This window comes from Epargyreus clarus, unplaced genomic scaffold, assembly GCF_041222505.1.
Source record: "Epargyreus clarus isolate Ecla_fem2 unplaced genomic scaffold, WU_Ecla_fem_2.2 ptg000009l, whole genome shotgun sequence".
Lineage (NCBI taxonomy): Eukaryota > Metazoa > Arthropoda > Insecta > Lepidoptera > Hesperiidae > Epargyreus > Epargyreus clarus.
Genome location: NW_027332217.1, coordinates 3,418,003 through 3,443,032, shown reverse-complemented (window position 1 = coordinate 3,443,032; position 25,030 = coordinate 3,418,003). Strand labels below are relative to the sequence as shown.

Here is a 25,030-nt window from a genome sequence, read left to right as displayed (position 1 = left end):
ATTCGCGAGAGCTTTGACCTGTTGTTGCACTGCCATAAACCTAGATTGCAGATTATCTATACTCAAACGGTCTGTGACCAACTACATATATTTATTACTGGAGATCTGATCAGCCGTAAAACAAATAGCAGCGGAAGATTCTAAAAATCAATTGGACGATTATAAATTAAAAAAGAAAGCTCGTGAGCTTTCAGAATACAGGTGCGTACTTAGGTACATTTTTGTAAAACACTAGATGAAAAATATGACAACTAAAATCTTGATCAATATTGTAACCAGTTACAAGAAGCGGTGTATGTTTATTAATGTTGATTAAAACTCACCTTATTACACAATAACAAAAAAATTGGATTTGTTAAAATCACTAAAATCCCAAATTTTCCAAAAGTCCAAAGCCACAATAATCACAATAGTTCACAACCCAAAAAGTCCGCTTTATAATAAGTGTCGAAATTTTAGTTTGACGAGAAGAGCAAACGGTTCACTGTTATTTCGAATCCACAAACCGGCGTGTCTCGCTCACGACGAAGCACCGCGTGCATTTCAATGGATGAAAGTGTAAACTGAGGTTTTTGTATAGCGCTCTCTCGTTTCCATGAACACGTGTGAAAGAGACGCACGAACCCGCCACTAGCAAGTTAAGGCTTCAACCGAGTGGAGACTTCGCCCACTATTTTATTGTTATTCTAATAAAATACTCAAACATCTTGAGATTTCACGGTTCGTCTGGTAAACTTCCCAGCGAGTGTACAGGTTATACGTTGAAATGAAACTAAAATATGGTTTATTATTTTTTATTTATCTTCCCACAGGTGGCAAGAACCAGAGTAGTGAGCACAACCTAAAGTAACGAAATTGGTAACTATTCTCAGGGATAACCACTTCTACAAAATTTGATGGGTACAATCTAGAATTTCAGTTTTAATTTTTTCATCCAACATCTACACTATCGACTACATTAATTAAAGAAATACATCGGTGCCAAGGAAATGCATCACATTATAAATTTTAGGTGCAAATTACAACATGAATGCTGCGTTATTACAAAAAAGTCGTGAAATCTATATGTAGATTTGCTTAACGGTGATCTTACATAATATTTTATTTAGATAGCTGTTGCACAATCACATGATACATTTTGGCACCAAAAAAAAAGACGTGAAATCCCTTGTATACTGCTACTACCCCGGCTTTATAAGATACTTTTTATCTCTAATGAATTTACTGATTCCAAAAAGAATAAAGAAATGATATAATTTGATATGAACTGTAACAAATATGCATGTAACCAAGGCCAGTTGGCAATCGGTTACAAGTAGACTTGTTTCGTGAGGAGAGAGCATTGCAAGATTTAGATTTAAAAATGTATTCTACATGCAAACATTTTTTTGTAACATTTTCTTTATATTTTTAATTTTAAAACCTGTGCTGAATAGCGACGTGTCCAAAAAAGTACGTACAGAAAAAGTAGCTGCTCTCAACTCAACATAAAATGTATAATTTCTATGTAAAACAACTCAATATTGCTGACAAGTGAAATGTTCCGAATATAGTTGATACACGCGCAATGACGAAAAGCTCTGCCACTTACAAGAAGGTGTGGCTTACAACGTGATCGTTAATATAGGGACAATCGTAATTAATAAGTACCCGCTTGCATCGATTTTTGTTCACGTGCTACAAACAATTTGGATGTCAGAAGTCGATGCAAGAAGATTTCAAGTTGCGTCGTCAACAAAACCAGAGGCGTTGCAAGCCTTTCGTACGTTCATTTCATACACGCGAATAATTTTGTTGACGGCGCAATATAACCGAGTTTACAATGGAGGCATGTTGCAAGTCCCCGTGGTTACTGCCATCGCAAACCCGTTCGTTGCTCTGTACAACGGCGCACATTGACAGACAACGCGTATCAATGGTGTACTAGATACGCCAATCAAGTGCATAGGCACATTACATTAGATTAATCGCTAATCAAACATAATATTATATGCGAACTTGACCTTAACAATACATTAAAACTTTTTTTTTGGATTTTCTAAAACATTTTTTATCGAGGTATCCTTTAGGGAATATCGTTAATGGAATAAGTACAATATAATATGAACTTACGACAGAACAAATGATAAGTGTGATAGGGAATCATAATACATTACGTGATACGAAAGAAATGATGTGAATTAGTTGAATGAATTACAAAATACCCAACCTCAGTGATGAACATAGCATTAGACATATTGAAGATGAACCGCTTCCACATCAGGTACAATTATATTTGTCAGCAAAGTTCAAAATTGTCTCATCCTGTACTGATGTAGAAACGGCTAGTAAAAACAATAAACAATACATGAACTGAAAATGCCTATACATTAATTTCACAATATATTAAATATATACAATGATCGCCTTTCCGATGCAATTTCTGTAATGAATTTTTTTTTACGCTTTTTATATTTTCAGTTATTACAAACAGAAACACACTACAGAAAAGAATGAATAAATAAATACATATAAACACGACGAAAAGTAGCGATTGTTTAATATGAAATTGTAACTAAGGAAGGCTTCAAATGAAATAAATAAAATTATTTCAGGGCACACAGAGTCGACAACGTTACGTTCGCCAAAACAAAGCGAAGGTAAAATTGTACTCTGTAATAAATCGTCAACATAACGACGATGGCGACGCCCCGCGAAAAATGAATATAAAATATAACATATACACTTCTTATACTTTACATAAACTATAATAACAGTTACGCCTATATGAACTGTTACCGTTCATATTTGCAGATGTAAATTATGTTACAATCTGATGTTGCCACTCTTTAATATCTCGTACCTCAAATAGGGAGGCACATCTTATAATTTCGCACGAATTTACTTCGACAACAAGGAACTACGGGGCCGTTACGGAAGAACCGAAGGCTAGTCAACAAGCGAGATTCTAAACAGTGGCAACAAGAGTTATCGCAATCCGCAGTACAAATCTTCCTTCCTAATTACACACTAGGGGGCGACACCGAGCGCCCCCGACTAACACTGTCCAACTTCTTATAAAACTTTACACTTTAATTACCACGGGCGGGCGGGTCCCCCCAGCCAGCCGATGTCCTACTTTTATATTATGCGGCCACTCAATAAAATCGCCGCGTATAAAACTTAAGACAAACCGGACCTTTCAACAAACCGTCCACTGCCAACCGATAACGATTTACCTACCTAACCATACATCGAACGGCATGGTCCGCCGCCAGGCTAGTCCCGGAATCGAACGCGGTCATCGATTGCAATGTTACAATGCTCGGAAAATCTGCAATGTTCTGTGACGTCACGCGCTGACGACGACGGACCGACCGATGCAATTTTTGTAACAGAAAACAATTTTTTCTCCTACCGTATAAAATTTAGAATGGAATTTAGATTGCCAGAAAACGTAAACGAAAAAAAATACTAACAAAAATAAAATACCTGTTCGACTAAGCTTTACATTAACGAATTATTAAACGACTCGGGACGATATTATTGTAAGAATTATATTAGAATCGTCCTATGTGCCCCGCGGAATGTCCTCGCCGCACCCGGTTGAATAATAAAAATCATAATCCCACGTAATCTCACGATAAATAAAATTTTTCGACTGCAAACGTCAGCCGGAGAGCCAACGTTACGCAAGTTTTGCGTCATCTAATGGATATTCACCCTTTAAAACTATCACGCGATGAAGGAGAACATTCCATGGGGCACCTCTATATATATCAATATAAAATCGCTACAAAGAAAACATTGAACTAAAATTAATGTTACATTAATTCACCCTTCGACATCTACAAATCGTAAGATATGTTAGCACTTAGACTGTTCCTTCCGGACAACATATATCGGGCTTCGCTAATTTTATCCTATTCTTATTATTGCTAACTCCTCCATTGTAACAAATGAAGCGGTCGCGAGGACCTCGAACCAGAGTGCTCTCGGCGGTGCATCTCGTTAAGAGTACATGTAGCATGAATAAATAAATACCCTGGCCGTGTCACTACGCACTTAACCCGTGTAGTATCACCACTAGCGTCTTACGTTTGTAAATCTTGATCTCGACTATATTTCGAATTACAATAAAGGCTCGATGAAGGGGTTATATATACAGAGATTGCAGCACGATCGTTTAGCAAAGGAAATTATCGATAGAGGCCACCTTGACACAATATTCACGTAATAGTGGTTTCCCGATAAATCTCGAAGGTCGCTCGGTTTCCTCTACGTGTTGCGTTACGTGCGGCGCACGAATCGTCAGTAATACTTCCTTTCGGTCCTGCGAATACTGTGTGAAAATGGCCTCCCGTCGGAAACTCGACGATCTCGACGCCGCGCGGCGCGCGTCGCCCGAGACGGGAGCGACCCGACGGTCGAAACGGGGATCCGATTCGGACCGCTGACAAGGTCGGATCGATCGGACAAGGCGAAAAAAACGAGACGAGCCCTTCGAAATGAAAATTGTCGGGCCCCGACGAGCGAGTTCGCCGGCGCCGTCAACATAAATATAAAACTAGGAATTGAAAGCAAACTGGCGTTCTTGTCAGCGGGAGCGGCGCGCGGGCGGTCAGCGCGTGAGCGGGCGGTCGAGCGCGGCGCCGGCGCAGTGCAGGAAGCGCGCGTGCGGGTGCGAGCAGGCGGGCGCGCGCCGCGCCGCGCTGTGCCGCCGCTTGCGGTCCGCCGGCGGCGCCTCCTCCGCGTAGCGCCGGTGCGCCGCGCTGATGTCCTCCAGCAGCTCCTCCCACTCGCGCGACAGCTCGGCGGCGGGCGGCGCGGCGGCGGGCGCGGCGGCCGGCGCGGGCTCGCAGCCGCACGCGCGCGCCGCGCTCCAGATGCCGCGCACGGCGCCCGGCCGCATGCGCTTGGCGGCGCGCCCGCACTCCTCGCACGCCCACGCCGCCGCCGGCCGCTCCGTCTGCACGCCGGCGTCGCGCTGCCGCACGGGGAACCGCAGCCGGAACCCGGGGTCGTCGAGGTCCGGGCAGCGCTGCGCGGCGGTCAGGTTCAGCCGCCCGTAGTCGATGGTCTTCGAGGCGCGGTACTCGAGGTAGCGCTCGCGCGTCTCGCCGAGGTACACGCCGCCGGACTCGCTGCGCTCGAACTCGACGCGGTCGAGGTCGCCGCGGATGTCGAAGGTGTCGCCGTCGGCGTAGCGCGCCGCGTCGGGCTCGCTCTCGCGGCGGATGGGGCGGAAGTGCGTGCGCGCGGAGGTGAGCAGGTCCTCGCGCTCGGGCTCGCGCGGCGGCGGCGGCGGCGCGGGCGGCGGCGCGGCGGGCGGCGAGCGGCGGCGGCGCGGCGGCGGCACCTCCACGAAGCCGCTGCGGTCGCGGCTGTGGTTGATGGCGGTGAAGGAGCGCATCGTCTTCGCGACGGTCGAGAGCGCGTCGTAGAGCTCCTCGCCCTCGTACAGCGAGAACGAGTCGAGCTCGCGCGGCCGCTCGGGCTCGGCCGCGTCGCCGATGTTGAGCGGCTTGAACCGATCGTGGAGCGCCTCGGCCATCCGCGAGGGGGAGTCGGCCCGGTCGCCGGCCGGGACGTCGGCGGCGTCGGTCGACCAGATGCTCTCCGTGAGGGAGATCAGGCTGCACTTCTCGGCGGCCGGGTCGGCGAACAGGTGGTCGGAGGGCGACGACAGGAGATCGTGAAAGTCGATCGGGAGATCTTGATATTCGTCATCCGGGGTGTTCTGATCCTTCGACCATAGGGCTTCGATGCTGCGATCGAATTTCGCCTCGAACTTTGCGTACAGCTCCTCCTCCATCGGCGTTCGGACCCGCGGATTTAAATCCTCGGTGATGACCCACTCGGCGGCGAAGTCGAGGCTGTCATCCCAATCTGGAACCATGTTTGCGTTCAATCGAAATTTGGCTTGAGTTATTTCTTTAATTTCGTCGGTGACAGTGTTCTCGCAAGTGCCGTAACCTTCATCTAATGCGATAGCTCGGATGAACTCCTTCACAGGATCTTGTGTTTCCATGTCCCAAACCCCCTCATGCGTGACCCATTCGGGCAGATTCTCTTTGCTCTCAAAGGAACGACTGTAACTGTTGCAACGTTTCCTATTCTTTCGCTGACCGTGGTAGGAATTTCGACGCTCTTTTCCAGATGAGTACTTCTTGTTTTTGGAATTCCAATCTTTGGACATTGACAGTTCACTTTGCATCTTGATCTTAGTATCGGGAGCTGACTTGCGACACCAAGCAGGCGGTGGCAGATAGTACTGCAATGGCGACTCTTGACCTTTCTTTAGAGCCGGGAATGCAGCGTAATATCGTCGTACAGCCTCTGTATGTTCTATTGAACACGTTGGCATACCTATACGCGACTCGCCTTCACGTTCCTTAATATCTTGAAGCCTCGTGCACAACTGATCAACAATGTTGTCCAGATTAGACTCCTGAAATAAAATTAAAATCACATTTTAAGACAACATTATAAATATTTATATCAAAAATAACATTTGTGAATACATTTATTATTTACAATGACGAAAGTTTAAAAAGGCGTTTTTTAAACAATTAGATGTTAATAGGAATTGGACAACGCAAGAAAACAAGGAAAACTAGCTCTGAAATTCGGCTGATAAATATAAATCAGCAGGACAATACATTTTACATCATACACAACTATCTAGGATAAAAATAATTACTCACAGCAAAAAAATATAAATACATTATACTAAATATAATTATGTAAATTAATGATAACAACTAGCATCACAAACAATGGAACAAAAAAGGAAGGAATGTGAATGCAATAAAATTAAGGTACGAGCAAATAATACTTCAAGTGCAGCCACTTCACAGGCAACATTTATAATTATTTCTAACAAAAAGCTGCATTCAGCAATTTTAGAATGTATCGTCACAAACTCGAGATAAGCCTAATCATGTTATCAATGTGAATTACCGATGTTGCCTATGAGTACTTTCATAAGGTGCATATCTATGCATAAAGTGCAATGGAACCGACCTTTTTATAAGGATTCTCTATATTGTTAAGTGTCTTCATATTAACGTTCCCGCGGTTACGGTCAGTTTCCAGAACTACTGAGCACTGCATATCCTCTTGACAGCAGAGAAAACAGTAAATTAGTTGTGCTATTCACTTTTACGACACAAAATAGGTTATCATTAAACAAATTGACCTTAATAGCTTCTTTTTAGAAATTCTAATGACACCAACTTAATTAGTCTGTGTCCACAATTCATAAATCAATAAATTAATGAATGCTGACCAGTTATGTAATTCAAGTTCAAAGTCTTGTTGACTCATGAACATTTTTGTTTACATATAACAATAATGATTCTATTTATCAAAATCACCCACTGAACAAAATGGCCATTTTTATGTTAATTTGTTTTAAAATTACACTTAAGTTTTTCTATGTATTTGTTTATATTTATGATAAACAAAGACCACACAAGAAATAGTATGTATTTTCATAAGACATTTTTAATCTATGTTTTAGTATCCCAATGACAATGTGCCAAACTGAGAAGTGGTAATTCCCCCATTCTTATATTTGTACCGCACAATATAAATGAGAGTTATGATTGGGCGGGAACACTGTATATTGTCAGACAACATTTATCATTTATCAACTTGAGTATTGTAGGTAAGGGAAAATCCTCACCTATCTCTTTATTGTAATAATACTACCAAGAAATTTAAGAAACCTCACTCTTTGATAAAATGTAATTATCTGCCTAATAGATAATGGTGGATAACATTTATTTAATAGCAATAATTAAGAATAAATATTTCATCTTTTTAGACATTAGATCAGTCAAGAATTGTTGAGTAATTATCTTCTATGAAATCATTTTATCGTGAACATCTATAGAAATAACAATAGATATCATGGCAATAAAATGTATTATGTCATCGTTATGTATTATGGCAATAAAATGTATGTATAAAATAAGACAACCACATACATTTATAGCCGCGGCTGGCTAAAGTAGTGTAATAATGGTAACACCTATTTTTATTAAATTGTTGGGAAATATTCTCCTATGTATTTGAACATTATTTAACCCATTGCCCCCTATACTAAAATAGGTGAACACAGAAAGCACACTACTAAAAAAATTGACACTTATATTCTATCAAGAATTTTCAACAAACTAATTGAGCACATTCACCACATACATAACAAAGATAACATTGTAAACATTTTGTTTACTATGTAATAACATTGAATCTAGACATTGGAGTGTCTGGGTTGCTTACCTGTCTGAAGTGAGCGGATATCAGATGCAGGGATGCGGGGTGAGATGCAGTTCTCTCGATGTGGCAGGCCAGCAGGCGTACGCCTGGCTCCCTCTCTTATGCTTACGCATCCTGCCCGGTAGAATCCTTGCCGTCAAACACAACCATAGTGCTCAGAAATCGAGTGTCCATTTTTCAATCGCCGTGGGCCGTGTGTAGATTATCGATCCTTCGGAACTCTTCCGTACTAATACATGCTTTTCTTTGGCCTGTTCTTTACTAGCGTTCCGACGTTTCGTTTTAGGCAGCGGTCCTCTTCAGCAAACTGTGTGCAATCGCATTGTCACTAGCTTTGTCGAATGACGCACTCGGTGCACCCCTTACTTCTGCAACAAATCAGATATATTCACGATCGTGTCACGTGTTGTTTTGTTACGATGATCGCTATGATTTGCAAGGACACAAAGAATTTCATGGAAACCTAAACCCGCCCCGCCGCGCTAAATGGGTCGATGGCGCCAAACCAACGTCACTCGGTCGAGGGTGAGAATATACCTTCTATCGTGCGACGCGGACTCATCGCGCCTCATTCTCCTATCTATCGACAAAGAATTTCTTTCCGCGCGTAAATACTTCATAATCTTTCAGCTTACTGCCAGTCATTAGGTACTTGCGAGTACGAAACGAACGATGCAATTTCACAAGAAGGCGACAGTATTACATGATACACTTTCACTGAGGAGTTGAGGACGCGCGACGTACTTCCGCGTTGGCATACTAAAAAATATACAAAGTCAATGAAAACTTACCCGTAATAGTTTATATGGGGAAAATATCATGATCAATTCTATGCACACACACCCCACATGAAAAAAAACATGGCAGCGCAGGAAAGTCAAAAAATATAATTTGCGCAACGCCGTCAAAAGAATGGAATGACGTCTCGTTATCGACCAATGACAATGCTTCGATTTTCAAATTTATCAAAGATGGCCGACCAGGGGCCTGTGATTTCATGATTACATTTTTTGTTCTTCGTGATTCGTGGAAATGTGTGCCTGGCTTCCTATTGGACACTGAATTACTCCCTAGCACCAATCACAATGATTCTGGTAAAATCGTCATTACAAGTTCGCGCCATTTAAAACCGCGAGTTTCAAATCGGCTTAATAAATTATTTTTCAACATCTCTTAATAGTGCAAAAAGGGTCACCTTGCGAATGTATTTCATTTTTATGCCGCGAGATATGATAATAATAGCATAATTCTTGCTCACTAACCTTTATTTATTTCTTTTACAAACAAAATTATTACACAAATAAGGTTACGTTCACCTTTCTTGGTGTAAACATACTGCCCGACGACCGTTCATTCACACGGTCATTGAGCTGCATCCAATATACGTAGATAAGAATGTAATATAGAAAAACAACTTTTTGTCAACGCATTCATAATATGGCAAGTAGTATGACTAATATTATTGTTTAGACAAGTTTTACGCTGCCTTTTGTTTCGATTACCATTAACTACATTTTGCTTGCCGCTTGCCCACTTGCTATTTATATTTTTGTAAAACCCTATCTGTATTTTTCTTATTCTCTAAATGAAAACTACACTGCTAAATTTTGTTTTGTGTATTTTGTTTTTAATTCATGAGAACATGCAAGGTAGAATGAAAATAATAATTAAAAAAAAATCCGTATTGGGTACTCTTTATTGGAATACAGTTGAAAATGAAACAAATGCATAAGTTACGACATTTTTATTCTCTTATAACTTTAGTTTTTCAGCATTCCTATTGGCAACACAATAAACTCATTCCATTATATTCATATACCAATACTAATACGACCAATAATGTATAATAATATAATTGGGATCTACCAAAGTTATAAAATCTCTTGGAACATCAACTTAATTGCATTTTATGCAATGCTGAAATATATCTAAATTTTATATAATACATACATCATTATGTATTACAATCGGAAAGTTCGAAAAGAACAAAGCGTGTTCGAATAGTAATATTAATAAATATATTAAATACGTGAAGTATATGTATGCACAGAATTTGAACCGGAATTAGAAAGGCAGATTCAACCAGAGGTTGACGTAAACTGATTATGCGGGAAACAACAATTTGTGCTAACACTTTAAACTAAAAAAAATAAAAATAAACTTACGACTGAACAGCGATCACAGAAATGCATAAACCATAATAATAAATCTCTGAAGAAACGAAAAAAAAAAACATTATTTTATAATAAATAAAGACACGACAATACAGACAACTTTGTACGGTGTGGAAAGTTTACGTTATTTACATATCTATGTGATTGATTAAGATTAAAATGTATACAAAAATGCTTATTGTCATTAGGGTAACAAATTACAATAACAACATTCGTCTACATATGTATGCGTATTCGTTAACGTTCGTAACTCCTTGTTCCCTGTAGGAGTATTGGTTATATTGGTGTCGAACGACATTTTTGCGACGATATGTTGACGCAAACGGACAGAAAAGCATAACAGTGAAAGCAGTCACATCACTTCATGTCATATTTACACCTTGAGCCAGTGGAGGAGTGGTTCATTGGCTCTCTGGCCGCTTGCCACTCGTGGGCTTGGCAACCATCTCTTCACTCTTGGGCATTGTTCTCTGTTCACCGAACTTCTCCACAGCTTTTTTCATCTCTCTTCGTTTCTGCGCCTCTCGAATTAAGTCGAATAAACTCTGAAAATTAAAATTTAAAACAAATATTTAATTCTATAATTAATTCAAGGAAAAAATTGAGAAAATTATTTTCCCCGTTATATATATATAATAGAAGTTACAGTTTTTTCAAATTGGTAGACTTCACATAACTTTCAGAACTTTTTTTTAATATACTTTCAGACATTTAGATTTCCTCGCGATGCTTTTACCGTTAAGGCAAGAGTAAATTTATTGTTATTTAATAAACATATAACTTTGTAAAATAAGAGGTTTAGAACCTCGGACCACCTCATCGAGAGGCCGTGTTTAACTATCGCTGACGCACTCGAATCCTATATCTAATATTTCAAAACTATAAATGAGATCAACCAAACCTTGAGCTGATTTATATTTGTAACCCAAAACCCACCTTCCCCTCAGATTCACTGGATTTATCCTGTTCTTTGGCAGCAACGGCGGCTTTGTCCAACGCCTTCTGAATCTTGCTCTCCACTTCTAGGATTTCCTCCTTGTCCAATAACTCGATCAGTTCCGCCATTTGCTTTTCAGACAAGTTCACGTTCTCGTTGCCAATTATCTCCAACATCTGCAAACAATGGAAGTTAATGACCCCAATGTAGGACATATTATGATACGCATCTTGATGATGCAAAGAGATATGATAAAAAAGGATTGTGAAATTGGCTTTATCAGAACAAAACACTGTTGATCTTTATATTTTTTATTGTTATTGTATATTATGATATTGTATCTTTAATTTACTTTAGGTAGGAGGAAAGTATTGTGCTATACTTTAGTTAGCATAAGAGCCCGAAATTAAGCAAAGTATTTGATTCCTCAAAGGATTACTTTGGATAGCTTTATATAAAAATGTGGCTTGCCACACTCTAAAACCTAAAGCACTTAATATTATCCCGGATACTGTAGGTACACTAGAATACCAGCTCTTCTGTTATACGGTAGAAATATCAGTAAATATAAGATTTATATTGCAGTGGTTTCTTTGTATATTTCTGCCTGAGAACAAGCCTCGAGGGCACAGTATTAAAACCAACATCATCAGTTAACTGTGGCCTGGTTTTTATAATAAACATTAAGAGTGAATACCCGTAATACCTCATAATCTTTCATACGAATAATTCAGTACTTTTACTATGAGATATGTGGGCTGACGGTTGAATACTATTTGGATGCTATAAGCGGACAACATTACTATAATTCGGGTAATAGTCAGTTGGAACGAGTCGTGCCCTTTATGTAATTGGCAATTACACAAATATGATACATAAGTTATATCATTATGAAATGTCCACGCTTTTACATAACGAATCGTTATCAAAATAATATAGGTATGATTATCTAACTTATAATGATAATGTTAACGTAATAACGCGACTCTTCAGCCTGTTTGACGCATTCAAACAAAAAAGTGTTATCATCACTTCAGAATATGTATTTTAATGATACAAAACTGACAAGGCTACTTGTAGATGCAATGAATTGATTTTATCATTATTGATAAAAGGTGCGAATCCGTTTTATAATAAAAAATATATGTGTATATTTTACAAAATGGAAATGATGAGTATTAGTTGAGGAATCTTAATAATAGGGACCCACTTTAGCAATTTGGGCTCTAAACCTTAAAATAGTCTTACCTTCAAAACATCATCAATCTTCAACTGTCCATCAAAGTCGTCATCTAGCCTACCGAGAACATCTTGAATGAGCTTCAGTTTGGCCTCATCCGGGACTTTCTGGAGACTCTTAATGGAATGCATGAGTTCGTCGATCTGGATGAGTTGCTCCTTAGCCTTTTGGGGTTCAGACTTGGTTTGCTCCAGAGTGTTCAGGAGCGCTTTCTCCTTGCTCTCGAGTTCTACCAACGCCGCGTCCAGTTTGCTTATCATGTTGTTCACGGCGCGATATAGCCTGGGAATTAAAGGTTGACATGTGAGAGGAGTAACTGGCATACGTGCAGCGCGACTGATAATAAGTATCTAGTCATCATTTTGGACAACTACAAATATTTCAGGGTTTAATAGTATAGAGGTATGTGAGAGAAGTACCAAGGTGGCATACATGCAGGGCGACTGATAGTAAGTACCTAGTCATCATTTTGGAAAACTACAAATATTTCAGGGTTTAATAGTATAGAGGTATGTGAGAGAAGTACCAAGGTGGCATACATGCAGGGCGACTGATAGTAAGTACCTAGTCATCATTTTGGACAACTACAAATATTTCAGGGTTTAATAGTATAGAAGTATGTGGGAGAAATAACAAATTGGCATACATACAGCCCGATTGATAGTAAGTAGGTACCTAGTCATCATTTTGGACAACTACAAATATTTAAGAATAGTATAGGAGTCCTCCTATCAAAGACGGCGTTAAATCTATTGCTTAATAGATCCCAGAACTATTATAGTTCCTTAAATCTGCCAATAAGCAGCACTAATTATTGTAATCATTACATGGCTGAAATAGGCGTGGCAGATTTAAGGAATTCTTTCTTTGTTCTGGTAGTATCTTAGTTCTATATTTTAAATCGACACTATGTTTTTTTAAGTATCTTGACCTTCAGACGCGTCAATAGTTTTGGTAAACTATAAATTTTATTTCTTTTTAAAACATTTCCGAGATGATGTCAACATGATTAATACGCCTATCTACTGCATCTCAGATACATATTATAAATGCTTATCAAATATGAACCGAATCTGCAAGATACAAGGCGTCTTTTTACGAAACATTTGCAATATGACGAAACTCACATGTTCACCTACAAAGTAATACGTGTTTGGGTTTAGTAATTGGACATTTTATTGTGTTAAAATATATCGAAACATGTAAAGTATTCGAGTTTTTCGATCTATGGCAATTTTTTTAAAGTTAACAATTGTGTTAACTTTAATTTTTAGTTTCAGTATTTTTTACGTTTTTAATTACAATCTAAAAAAATGTTTTTACGATCTACGGTACAGAGATATTGCAGTTAATATGTAATAAATGTAGCAATATAAATACATATATCATACAAAATTACACACTTAAAAAAGTGGTCTTGGACCCAAAATAATTATTACTTTACTAGCTGACCCGGCAAACTTCGTACCGTCTCAGAATCTATTTATGAAATATATTTCATATTTACTCAACTTTTAAACCTCCCCTAAATCTCTCCTTCCACAAATAATTTAAAACCAAAATTAGCCTAATCGGTCCAGCGATTCTCGAGTTTTAGCGAGAATTTTTATATAGATTAGAATACAGTAAACACCCTGCATATTGGCATATTACATAATTTCATAGATTGTTTATATGATTAAATTACTAAATCGAAAACATTTCCAAATAAGGAAGAATAAACGACCTTCAACAACCTCCGATAATAATTCTGATGAGTAATGCATCAATTAATATTAAAACAAATGCCTAAATAATTTAACACTATAGATATAACAAATCCGATAATACATAGTTGTTATGTTGTGATTTATCTACTGAGCGATAAAACAACCGACCTTGAGGTTTAACTTGACAGCACGAGTTTATTAATAACAATAAAGGAAATGTGTATTGTTGTTACACTGAGTGCATTGTATACTGCGGAATGTTTCTTTTAACTAAATCAATTATGTAGTTGATATTATTCGTTAAGAGTAACGCAGATTAGCTGGGCATATGAAAATCTCAACTAATAAAAGGATTTTGCACTATGCCAAACAAATATAGGTAAATAGGTTACAGATTACCATGGGCGGCAGTAGCCACTTACCATCAGGTGGACTGCATGCTCGTCTGCTACTTCTATATAAAAAAAACATATAATAAATAGGACATTTTGACAAACCCAAATTTGGACAAACCCTTGACAGTTTCTCTATATACTTTTCTTATTGCCTATTTATTTTTAAATATTCAAAATTATTCTTAGGTATGCCATGCTCGTAAAACTAATGTAAGTAGTAAGGACTCTTCGTACATTATTCTTTTCTATACATAGCGCAATTAACTAAAATATAATGCAATACTATATGGTATAGTATGGATATCAAACCTACTTACACTAAATGAAATAAAGTAGGTTAGAATAAGCAATGGGACGATATAAAATTTAAACAATTTTTAAATCCCTTACAAGTACTTCATAGTAAATTAAGTAATAGTACTTTAGCATAAAGTGCATAGTACTAAAAATTGTTGACTTACCTTCTGGCTCCCTTAGTCAGCTTGATGTCAGCCTGTTTGGTCTTCACAATCTCCTGCATTTCCTTCACATCCTCGCTGTAATCAAGCAACTCTGTCTTCAACTTCTGAATACTCTCCTTCTCGAGCAAGAGGGATTTCTTTTGTTGAGCTGAAATTTACCAAAATATTATGCAATCATCTAAATTTTGAATAAAATTAAATTACAGTTATTTACTATTTTGATAGTGAAATGGAAATAGGACATATTTAAGATACCCTTATTGGATATCTTAGAAGTGTATCTTAAAAACGTAAATTTTCTTAGTGTGAGAATAAGTAGGCAACATAAGATGTTATTATGTAGATATACTTATGTATGTTGTTTAGCAAAAGTATGCAATTGAATAAAATAAAAATCACGAAATAAATGTATATTAAACCACACTAAAAACCTATTATCTATATTTTCCTTAAATATGAATTCATTTACATTGGGCTATCCATAACACATTGTATTCAACAAGTATGTATTATTATGTATTATTTCTGTAAATATATTTTTTTCTAATGCTGTCATATCTTTAAAAATTTATATTAAAACCTCTACAGAAAAATGAAATTATTATACCAGGGTATCTGTAATATAAATAGTAACTTGAAATGATGTAATACACAAGACACAATAGCATTGTCTGTTCAAATGTAAATGTCTCATATATAAGAAAAAGTGTAAAATTCTATTTAAAGGAATCACTGAACTCAAACATTACAAATGCGGTAAAAATAACTATAATGAACTTTGCTGAAAACATTGTTAGAATGTATTACCATGACATTGGGTTTAGAAAAAACATGGCTGTTTGCCAATGTGACATGTTCTTACCTAATTTCTCTAAAGCATCCTCAATTACTTCAATGTCTTTGCCAGAGATACCTTCCTCAGTCTTCAGCTTTGTGTCAACTGCTATAATGGGTGCGGTATCAACCATTGTGGGGACACTCGTTTCATCAATAACAGGAGCCTTGTCTTTGAGTTCTTCCTTCTCACGTTTCTTTGCTTCAAGTATTTGCTTCTCTCTTTCCGCTTCCTGTAACTCTTGTATTTCTTCTTTGATCTTTGCCTCTTCCAGCTTGATAATCTCTGCTTTGGTCTGAAAATTAAGACATCATAAATTTATACTAAGATTAGTAAATTAAGATGATTTGTTTAAGGTAAAGTTCAAATAAGCTGCATATCTACCTTGAAGTCAACTTTGCCTTCCTTCTCTCCAATAGCAGCTTTAGTTTGTGTGGCCACTTGTTCAGGCAGAGCAGAGATAGTTGCCTTCAGCTTGTATGTTGTAGGCACATGATCAGGCACCATCAACGCTCTAGACAACAGCAACAATGATGGTGGTACTTTCTCATTTAATGACAAGTCTAACCAGTTCCTAAGCTCTTTCCGCAACCGCTCCTCAGACACACCATATGCCCTCATGCCTCGCGCCCTGCAAGCTTGCTGCAACTCACTGAAGTTTAAGCTGTCAACACCCTCCTTAGCAATCATTTTATCATCTGCTGCTAGTGATCTCAACTTCATTTTGAGATTGAACCGCAACATTGCACTTGTGCCTATTGTAGATACGTTGAGCACCTTACACAATGCAACCAGATGTGGTCTTTGTAGAGAATCCAGGGTGATTTCATCTTCAAACAGCTTAGAAAACTTCATTATCTCTTCACTCGTGGCAACATCGCCGGATGTACGAACTCTAGTGAAGAAACTTGAAAATTCTTTAGCGAGTTCAGAATGCCTGTTCTTCGCTTGCGGGGCCATCTGGTCCAATGTTTCTTGGAAGAACTTTGCCATCTCCAACTTAACTTTCAGATGTTGTTTTAATTTTGCTTCCTTTTGACTTGTACTTTCAAATGTGGAGGGCAGCATATTGGGGAACAACTTAATAAACAGGGGCAATGCAAATTCCAAAAATGGTACAACGATAAATACTATGAATGGCACCATTCTAAAAAGATCTCCTATGGTTGTGACGAAGAGCCTGTGTTCTCTCCGTGTCAATGAGTGGCCTCGGAGAATCTTGAAGAGCAGGGAAATCGATATTCTTACTTCAATGAAAAGTAAGCGAAAGCCATGATAATAGTGTCGTAACTCATCCATAATACGTTCCTTTAAGCTTTTCTTAACTTCTACTTTCTTAGGGAGCTTTTCTTGTTCTTCTATTCCCTTCTTGATAGTTTCAACTGTGGCTTCCACTTTTGATGAGGGTTTCAGGGGTTCCTTTTCATACCTGTGGCCGCTGGTGGTAATGAACCTCATATGAGGAGGGTAGCGGAACACCCGCGTGTTAAGGGGTTTCTGGGTAATGTCATGCTGTAATCCTATAGGCTGGGTTGTGTAATACGACAGTGACCTTGAAAGGGTAATGTATGGAAAATTTTGATACTGCCGCGCCTCCCATAGCAATGCTGAAATACACAATAAGAACAACGTTATCAACAGATATTAGAAGTGTTCCGGTAGTGACGAACAAGTGCAATGCACAGCAAAACTTTCACAACATTTTGATCATACTTTTAATTTATTGAGTCTCGTCAAAAAATCTGTAAACTCAGGGCTGTAGTACATAAAGGAACAATTTAAGTTATTAAAATAATATTTTTAAATGTTATAACCATGCGATACTTCAAAAATAAACAATGATTTAATTATTATTGTTATATTATACTATTTCGGTCGGATATAGAAAAAAATAATTCATTACCGCATTCTCCCTGGGATATTTTCGAAAATCGTAAACATATAATTACACATAACACCATGAAAGTAATGAAGTCATAGTACAATCAATCAATTTTTAAACTGATACGAAAGGTTATGTTAAATGTTTGTTTTGTTAAACAGACATGTTTGTACTTACTCGATTTCTTTACGCACCGACAGTGATTCAGGATTAATCTGTTCATTTTTACTTTCTATCACCTTAAAATATGGAAAATATGAAAATTAAAAACAAAATCAACCTTTATGCACCATGACAATCGAGAAGTTACAGATAAAAAATATTAATTTTGATCAATTTTATTTATTTTTAACAACAGGCAACGATTATTTTACATACAATCTTCCTAAATTAATTTAAATTCAAAATGTGACTCTAGACTAGTCTGGCCCAAAAAACACAGCTAGACCAGGAGTCCGCATGTGGCTCACGACTCTTCATGGCCCGCATTTCTCCTTAAAAGCTGTCTTTGCGGTTCATGGATCAAGATATATCAGAGGCTTTGTGTATTTTGATTTGACGAACTTGTTATTTCGTCAACATTTCTACTTTGTTTGAATGCCCGTGATTAAGTTCCTCATGTATCTACTATGTAGTCCGTAAGGTAACAAACTTAAATAAAAATTATTTAATTTTAGCGTAGTAATATTACTTCATATAAATATTGTAAAATATAACTTGAAATGATTTGCGTGACAATATTCCGCCTAGCATGCTCTATTCTGTGGAAAATATTCCATTTGTGGTATCGTTAAGAAATCTGTGATAGAAATTTAGAAAAGATCTATTATAATGAAAGTACAATAAAGTTAGGCTGAAAGGCAAAAAGCCAAGGCCGTAAAACACCATTTAAAAATAAAATTAGAAAACATCAGATGTCAGATATCACTAGGGATGTAAGAGTTTAAATATTAATAGATATTGAAAATATCGATGTGTATTTATTAATATCAATTTATTCATCGTAAGAAAAGTATTGATATTTCGACATATCCGTTATATGTGATAGCAATACTACCACATAAGAGAGAAACTAGAAAATAATCATAAGGAAAGGTAAGATCACATAGGTTACTATGCTCTTTGGGTAAGATTTATAGTCAATGGGTTTTATATTACAAATGAGACTTTTATTACCTTTTTGGATCTGTAATCTTGCAATTATAAATTATTTAAATTTACGTCAACGTATCACTTATTTCATGAATTGATGAGACAATGCGATGATACTCGAAAAATAATATACACTATCGGTATATGAAGTATGGAGATAAAAATATCGATGTTGTGGTATATCGATTCCTTTTCCTTACAACCCTAATCTATTATTCTATTCTATAGGTTTGGCGCCGCTGATTATATTTAAGGTTATTAAATTAAATTCGTCGGTAATATTGAATCCGTTTACTTCAATAGTTCAATGGAATATATGAAGATTTGATTAATATTACTGATAAGATACCTAAATGAGCATACTGCGTCAATTCTTCACGAGTAGCATTAAAAATATTCTTAACGCTGTGGTAAGGCCAAGTGGTGAGTTGCATTTCTAAAATATTTAAGAGCTTTTAAACACAATTGCGGCATTTGAGAGACCTAAGTTACAAGTTCTGTGTACAGATTACTAAAATAACAATTTACATATCTGTTCAGGGTCTAGGTTTTTGTACATTTCTTTGTGTGTCCATGGCATCTATAACACTAAAACCTTTTATTCGTTGCGAACAATCAGAGCAGACACAAGGATTCACTTTCTGCAAAGTATTAGTAGGCTAAGTGCGAAATAAAACTGCAGAATATGCAATCACAGGCACAGACAAAGTTTGAAACAGATTTCAATAATCTTAAAAATATTTTTGGAGAACTCAGGCATTTAGTTTACTTTACAATATCTTTCTTCATATGATCGTTTTAATTTTCATATGCATATAATATCCAAATAATTACCCACCGTGCCTGGGATTGTTTAAATTACTTGTATTTATTCTAATATAGAAATACATTCCTTATTTCAGTAACTCTAGTAACAATGAAACCATTTAGTTCGAAGAGTGCAGCACAACACATAGTATGGGTAGACCTAGAGATGACTGGGCTTGATATACACAAGGACCACATCTTAGAAATTGCCTGTCTAATAACTGATGCAGAGCTGAATATTGTCGCTACTGGACCTAATATAATTATAAATCAGCCAGATAACATTTTGGACAACATGAATCAATGGTGCATTACACAACATGGTGAGGTATTGATTTTATGTTATTTATCTTACATATAAAATTCTTGTGTCACAATGTTAGTTACCATACTCCTTCGAAACGGCTTTACCAATTTTCACCAAATTTTGTCTGTATATTCAGTAGGTCTGAGAATTGGCTACTATCTATATTTTATACCCCTAAGTGGTAAGGGTTGTTCACCCTTAACATTTTTTTAATTTATATGGCAACACAACGTTTGCCGGGTCAGCTAGTAATACATAAATATTAATATTTGATATAATTAGTGATATTAGTAAAATCATAATATAATTGAGACTTTCGTTTTTTTTATAACAGAGTAACAGATGAGTATGCAGTCCACCTGATGGTAAGTGCCTTCTGCCACCCATGGGCATCTGTAATCAAGCCCAGATAAGAGAGTTCTACTACCTTTAATTGAGACTAAAATTACAAAAATTGGTACAAACATTTTTGTGAAAGAATCTGTGTGTGTAGGTGAAAATTTCACTCTCATATTCTTTTATGTATCTAAAGAAGTGTAGTTTAAATAAGAATTATTTTTCTTGCACATTTATATTTTTTCTGTATTACTGGCACTACAAAGGTAGCTAGCTACATTTGTGAATATAGCTCAAAGAAAAAGATGCTATAAAGCACTATTAATGAACTACTACTATAATTTCATTTTTTTGTAAATAAATAAGTTGCTTTACATGCCTTTTACATTACAGAGTGGACTAACGGAGGCTAGTCGGAAATCAAAAATATCAGTTTGTGAAGCTGAGCAGGAAATATTGAACTTTGTAAGAGCTCATGTACCGGAAAAGAGGTGCCCTTTAGGTGGTAACAGTGTTTACATGGACAGACTATTTCTACGCGAATATATGCCTACTCTTGATGAGTATCTGCACTATAGGATCATAGATGTTAGCACTATAAAAGAGTTAGCCAAGAGGTGGTACCCGAGAGACTTTTCAAGAATACCACAAAAGAAATTCCAACACCGGTGTATGAGTGATATCATGGAGAGTATTGAGGAAATGAAGTATTATAGAGAACATATTTTTAAACAAAGTAATTAGTAGATATTTCTTACATTAAATAAATTGTAAAAGCTATGTTTGCCGAATACTGCTATACCATGAAAAAAATTTGTTGATGAATATATTCTAATGAATTAAGCTCTATTGAAATGTTATAGCGATAAGTTGCGAAATAGGAACAACAGTCAAGTACAGTAGAAATAAGGAGAAAGATTATTATAATCCTTAAAACAAATAACATATTAAGTACAAAACTTTAATATACCATTATTAGTACTTCCAGAAATGTGCTTAAATTAAGTTGGGCCCTAAATGTTAACCTTGACAGCTTTAGTGGCTTTGGCGTTTAACGGAATTGCAACACCGTTGCTTAAAATAAGTTTTTTTTTATAATACCCATCTTATTTCATGAAGTCTTTTCAAAAATAAGTTTTTAGAATTACCATAATATTTTACGGTGTTCATGAAATCTCTTGGATGATTGGCTTATAAATATTTAGTATATAAAACAGTCAGATTAAATACAACAGTTATGATTTGTTGCAAGTTTGTTGCGATATATGTGATAATTTAAAAATATTGAGAATCGCTATGTTGTTTTATTTACATTTAGAAATAACATGAATTCTTGTGTGCAATCACGGAACAGTAAGTTATGTGTAAGGGTTAGCCCTACACGTTAAGGCTGCATCTCGCAGCCCTACACCGTGCTCACGCTGCATCGTGTCTTCGCGGAACGGCCAACGCTGACGAGGCGCGTCCCACGTGCAGGTGGCCGTCCGCCATGGGAACAGTTTACCTCCATCGCGGAAAGTGACTATCTATCTCATATATTTCTTATTATTCCTTATTGTTACAAGTTGTTTCAAATTTAAATAAAGACTATTAATTCGTTCGCGAAATAGACTATTTCAATTCTTTCCTCGACGCCCAGCGCCCATAGCTAGTATACAAATAATAATAAGAAATAATAATAGAAATTGTCTTTAGAGACGTAGATGGTAGCGCCATCTATTATCAAGTGGAATTACGAAATAGTTAACGCTACTTGCCGATAGATGGCAGGAAGATGAAAATTGCAACAACAAAATAAATAAGTCTATCTAATTCGATCCTTGTAAAAAGATGGTTGGCTCAGTTTGGAAAGTAGATTTCCTATTAGAAATCCCTATCATAGTTGTTAATCATTGTATGAATAGTTCAGATTCTTTCGATACTTAATTGGTAATACGAGTACGTGACCTGTATATTTCATCGAAATTACTAAAACGCTAAAGAAACATGTCATTATTATGGCGTAATATAATTGTTCTTTCGTAGAAGCAGTAGACAGGTACTTACCTAGTAGCGTAGTGGAAGCTCACGTTGGGAGTCCAGGGTTCTAGGCACGTGCTCATCTCTATTTTTTCAAGTACATATACGTATTATAAATTAATTATTTTATACTTATGGTCTTAACTCATTCTGAGGGGACCCAGGAGAGCAATGGGACAGTAAATTGTTGATGATAATATATTTAATGATAAACATAAGTTAACTTTACATATCAATAGAAAATATTCAAAGATAATGTAGAACGAAAAATGCCGATGTCGCTGTTATTATGTGTCTGACCTTTTTTTCTGATATGTGGCCATATTCGATTCACGCCGCCGTTACATAAAATTCACTGACCAGGAAAAGTTCACTGATCTCTAATAATAGCCCTTTGATCGTCTTTATGCTCATATGGCAGAAATACAGCGATTTTTTATTCTTTTCGTTTATATATCTTTTGTGATAAAATATAGGGACGATAAATATTATACCTTAGATTTTTGCTATTAAGTATCTTGTGATAGACTTGGTGTCTCTTATGTGAGGCCTAAAGACCCACGTCTTTAGGCCTCACATCACATCACTAGATGCGCTAATTCAGACTAAGTTACTATATATATTATTTGCCTTGCCAATCCAATTATATTTATTGCTAATATTTTTGACTCGTTGCGCTCTCATATTTTTTCACATTTAAGTAGGTGCCTCATTTTTGACGTCTGACTAATGTTTTAAATCATCCGAAGAGCTGATAAATCTAATAAAATAAAGTTTTTTTCACAGTAGAACTTAGCATGCTTAGCTGGAATACGATTTATTAGAAATAACTATAAAAATCAGACGAAATTTCTTACAGAAAGTAGCGCATCTTTAATAAATCTCAGGTGCGCTTTCTATAATATGTGGATTCGTACACATATTTCTATGTTCAAGCTTAGTTCAAGCGAGATCTTAATGGATGTATTATTCTTAACAGCTTTCGTTACTTACATAAAAATAGCCAGTACTTACCACCAAACGACGAGGCAACACGCACAAATAAATAATTTACATCGTAACATATTAAAATTTTCTGGGAGTTGTAGGTAATAAAACGTAATAAACATGTTTCAAGTATGATAAGAAAGTGTACTAAATTTTACAAAGAACATTTAGGGATTACCTACATTAGATTCGCGTGGTCGATTGTAATTTCTTATTAACACTCGCGTGACACGGTACTGACCTGCCTAAGGTGTACTAACTAATTTAAACCTTGAATATTTTACAACGTAGCGTTTAGTTGCCTAGATGCCGAGGACGATTTTCACATTACGTTCAAGTAGGCAAGTTCTAAGACTTGTTATGGTACTTACGTACTTTTAACTTAAGTTGAGAGTATCTAATCTCCACTTAAGTTAAAAGTACAATTATCAATGTAAGTAGGTAATTTGTGCTCGTCAAAACATTTTATTATTAGGTTTCCTCCAAAACTAATAATTAAAAGGGTAGAACCCTCTGTATTTCTACTCTGGCGGCACCACCGTCACACCTATTTCTGGCATAAGGAAGCCATAATTTTTCGAGGCATTCCAGCTTAGTCCTCAGGGATAGCGGCGTATCTGTGGTCGACCTCGGGTAGGAATCTAATCTTATCTAGGGTTCATTACAGATATCCATGGGCGACAGTAGTCACTTACCACCAGATGGACTGCATGCCTGTCTGCTACTCTTATATTATAAAAAAAATATTTAGGTTTCGATTGAACTTCTACGTCGTACTTTACTTAAACTCTTGTCTTTCTTTATTTTATATTTTTATAATAGGTACATATGTTGTGTATGAAATCTAAAAACACTACAATACAGTTTTGTACTTTTAAGATAGTGCACACTTACCAGTTTAAGGTTTCAAGAACCTGTGGTAATTCTACTGTGATACAGACATAACATCAACTTCAACATAACAGCAGTAACGTGTTCTGGTTGAAAACATATAGTAAGATGCGGCTCTGCTAAAAGTAGGTTTCGTATTTCTTCAGGTTAACTTTAATTTTTATTAATGCTATATAAATAGCAACAGTGTCAAGTCTTGCCATTATGTTACGTAAGAAAATTTCAGCGATGTCAATAGGTCAATAGGACAGCGATGTGAACTCCACAGCAACAATAATGCATCTATATTCGAATTCAAGTGGAAAACGTATGTTATTTGGGTCGATGTAAAAATGTCCGTGGCCGGCAACGACCATTTTTCACGAGGTGGGCTGCATGCTCGTTTCATGCTACCATTACTCCTTATTTAGCAAATAAAGATCATATTATGATAACACAAAGACTAATTTTCAAATCATACTTATAATCTCGTTAAATCCGTTAGTTTCTTCCAATATAAAACCACTTATATTTACTTAGAAATATTGTTGTTGTTATTATAACGTTACAACGTATAAGTTGTTGTTTGCAATTAAACAACAAACATAGTGACGTCATAAACACATATCGGTACCTACCCGCGTAAAGAACTGT

At 36.8% G+C, this 25,030-nt stretch overlaps 4 protein-coding genes across 7 annotated transcripts in view; 1 reads left to right on the top strand and 3 right to left on the bottom strand.

Annotated features, from left to right (window-relative positions):
• Positions 1–564, bottom strand: part of LOC140744773 (uncharacterized) — a 127,443-nt gene extending 126,879 nt beyond the window's left edge. The window contains exon 1 of the mRNA XM_073076429.1: positions 324–564. The gene's annotated coding sequence lies outside the window, so the exon portion shown is untranslated. The remainder of the gene's footprint in view (positions 1–323) is intronic.
• A 216-nt stretch (positions 565–780) lies between these two features.
• Positions 781–9,218, bottom strand: LOC140744772 (uncharacterized). Of its 4 annotated transcripts, none has more exons than XM_073076424.1 (4): positions 9,057–9,218; positions 8,269–8,633; positions 7,006–7,100; positions 781–6,430 (listed from the first exon to the last, which is right to left on the bottom strand). In XM_073076424.1, the coding sequence occupies exons 3-4, from the start codon at positions 7,093–7,095 to the stop codon at positions 4,601–4,603; spliced, it is 1,920 nt and encodes a 639-aa protein (XP_072932525.1). In that variant the 5' UTR covers positions 7,096–7,100; positions 8,269–8,633; positions 9,057–9,218; the 3' UTR covers positions 781–4,600. The 4 variants fall into 4 exon arrangements, with proteins under 4 accessions (XP_072932525.1, XP_072932526.1, XP_072932527.1 ...); XM_073076425.1 differs by having other exon boundaries at positions 8,269–8,630; positions 9,057–9,213; XM_073076426.1 differs by lacking the exon at positions 9,057–9,218 and adding an exon at positions 8,803–8,986.
• Positions 9,219–9,994: 776 nt separating this feature from the next.
• On the bottom strand, positions 9,995–18,236 carry Letm1 (Leucine zipper and EF-hand containing transmembrane protein 1). The gene is made up of 7 exons (XM_073076422.1): positions 18,076–18,236; positions 16,401–17,623; positions 16,044–16,311; positions 15,182–15,329; positions 12,625–12,898; positions 11,376–11,552; positions 9,995–10,984 (listed from the first exon to the last, which is right to left on the bottom strand). Exons 1-7 carry the CDS (start codon positions 18,119–18,121, stop codon positions 10,841–10,843), a joined length of 2,280 nt encoding a protein of 759 aa, XP_072932523.1. The 5' UTR covers positions 18,122–18,236; the 3' UTR covers positions 9,995–10,840.
• A 1,114-nt stretch (positions 18,237–19,350) lies between these two features.
• LOC140744768 (probable oligoribonuclease) lies at positions 19,351–21,795 on the top strand. The gene is made up of 3 exons (XM_073076421.1): positions 19,351–19,473; positions 19,953–20,185; positions 20,894–21,795. The coding sequence occupies exons 1-3, from the start codon at positions 19,404–19,406 to the stop codon at positions 21,242–21,244; spliced, it is 654 nt and encodes a 217-aa protein (XP_072932522.1). The 5' UTR covers positions 19,351–19,403; the 3' UTR covers positions 21,245–21,795.
• The last annotated feature ends 3,235 nt before the right edge of the window (positions 21,796–25,030 follow it).

Coding starts and splice junctions, on each gene's coding strand:
- LOC140744772 (XM_073076424.1), bottom strand. CDS start 7,095: ATGCAGTGCTCAGTAGTTCTGGAAACTGACCGTAACCGCGGGAACGTT. Junction 6,431..7,005: donor TAGAGAATCCTTATAAAAAG/GTCGGTTCCATT, acceptor ATTTTATTTCAG/GAGTCTAATCTGGACAACAT.
- Letm1 (XM_073076422.1), bottom strand. CDS start 18,121: ATGAACAGATTAATCCTGAATCACTGTCGGTGCGTAAAGAAATCGA. Junction 12,899..15,181: donor CTGACTAAGGGAGCCAGAAG/GTAAGTCAACAA, acceptor TTTAATTCCCAG/GCTATATCGCGCCGTGAACA. Junction 10,985..11,375: donor CCAGTGAATCTGAGGGGAAG/GTGGGTTTTGGG, acceptor TTTAATTTTCAG/AGTTTATTCGACTTAATTCG.
- LOC140744768 (XM_073076421.1), top strand. CDS start 19,404: ATGAGCATACTGCGTCAATTCTTCACGAGTAGCATTAAAAATATTCTT. Junction 19,474..19,952: donor CGCTGTGGTAAGGCCAAGTG/GTGAGTTGCATT, acceptor TCCTTATTTCAG/TAACTCTAGTAACAATGAAA. Junction 20,186..20,893: donor GCATTACACAACATGGTGAG/GTATTGATTTTA, acceptor TTTACATTACAG/AGTGGACTAACGGAGGCTAG.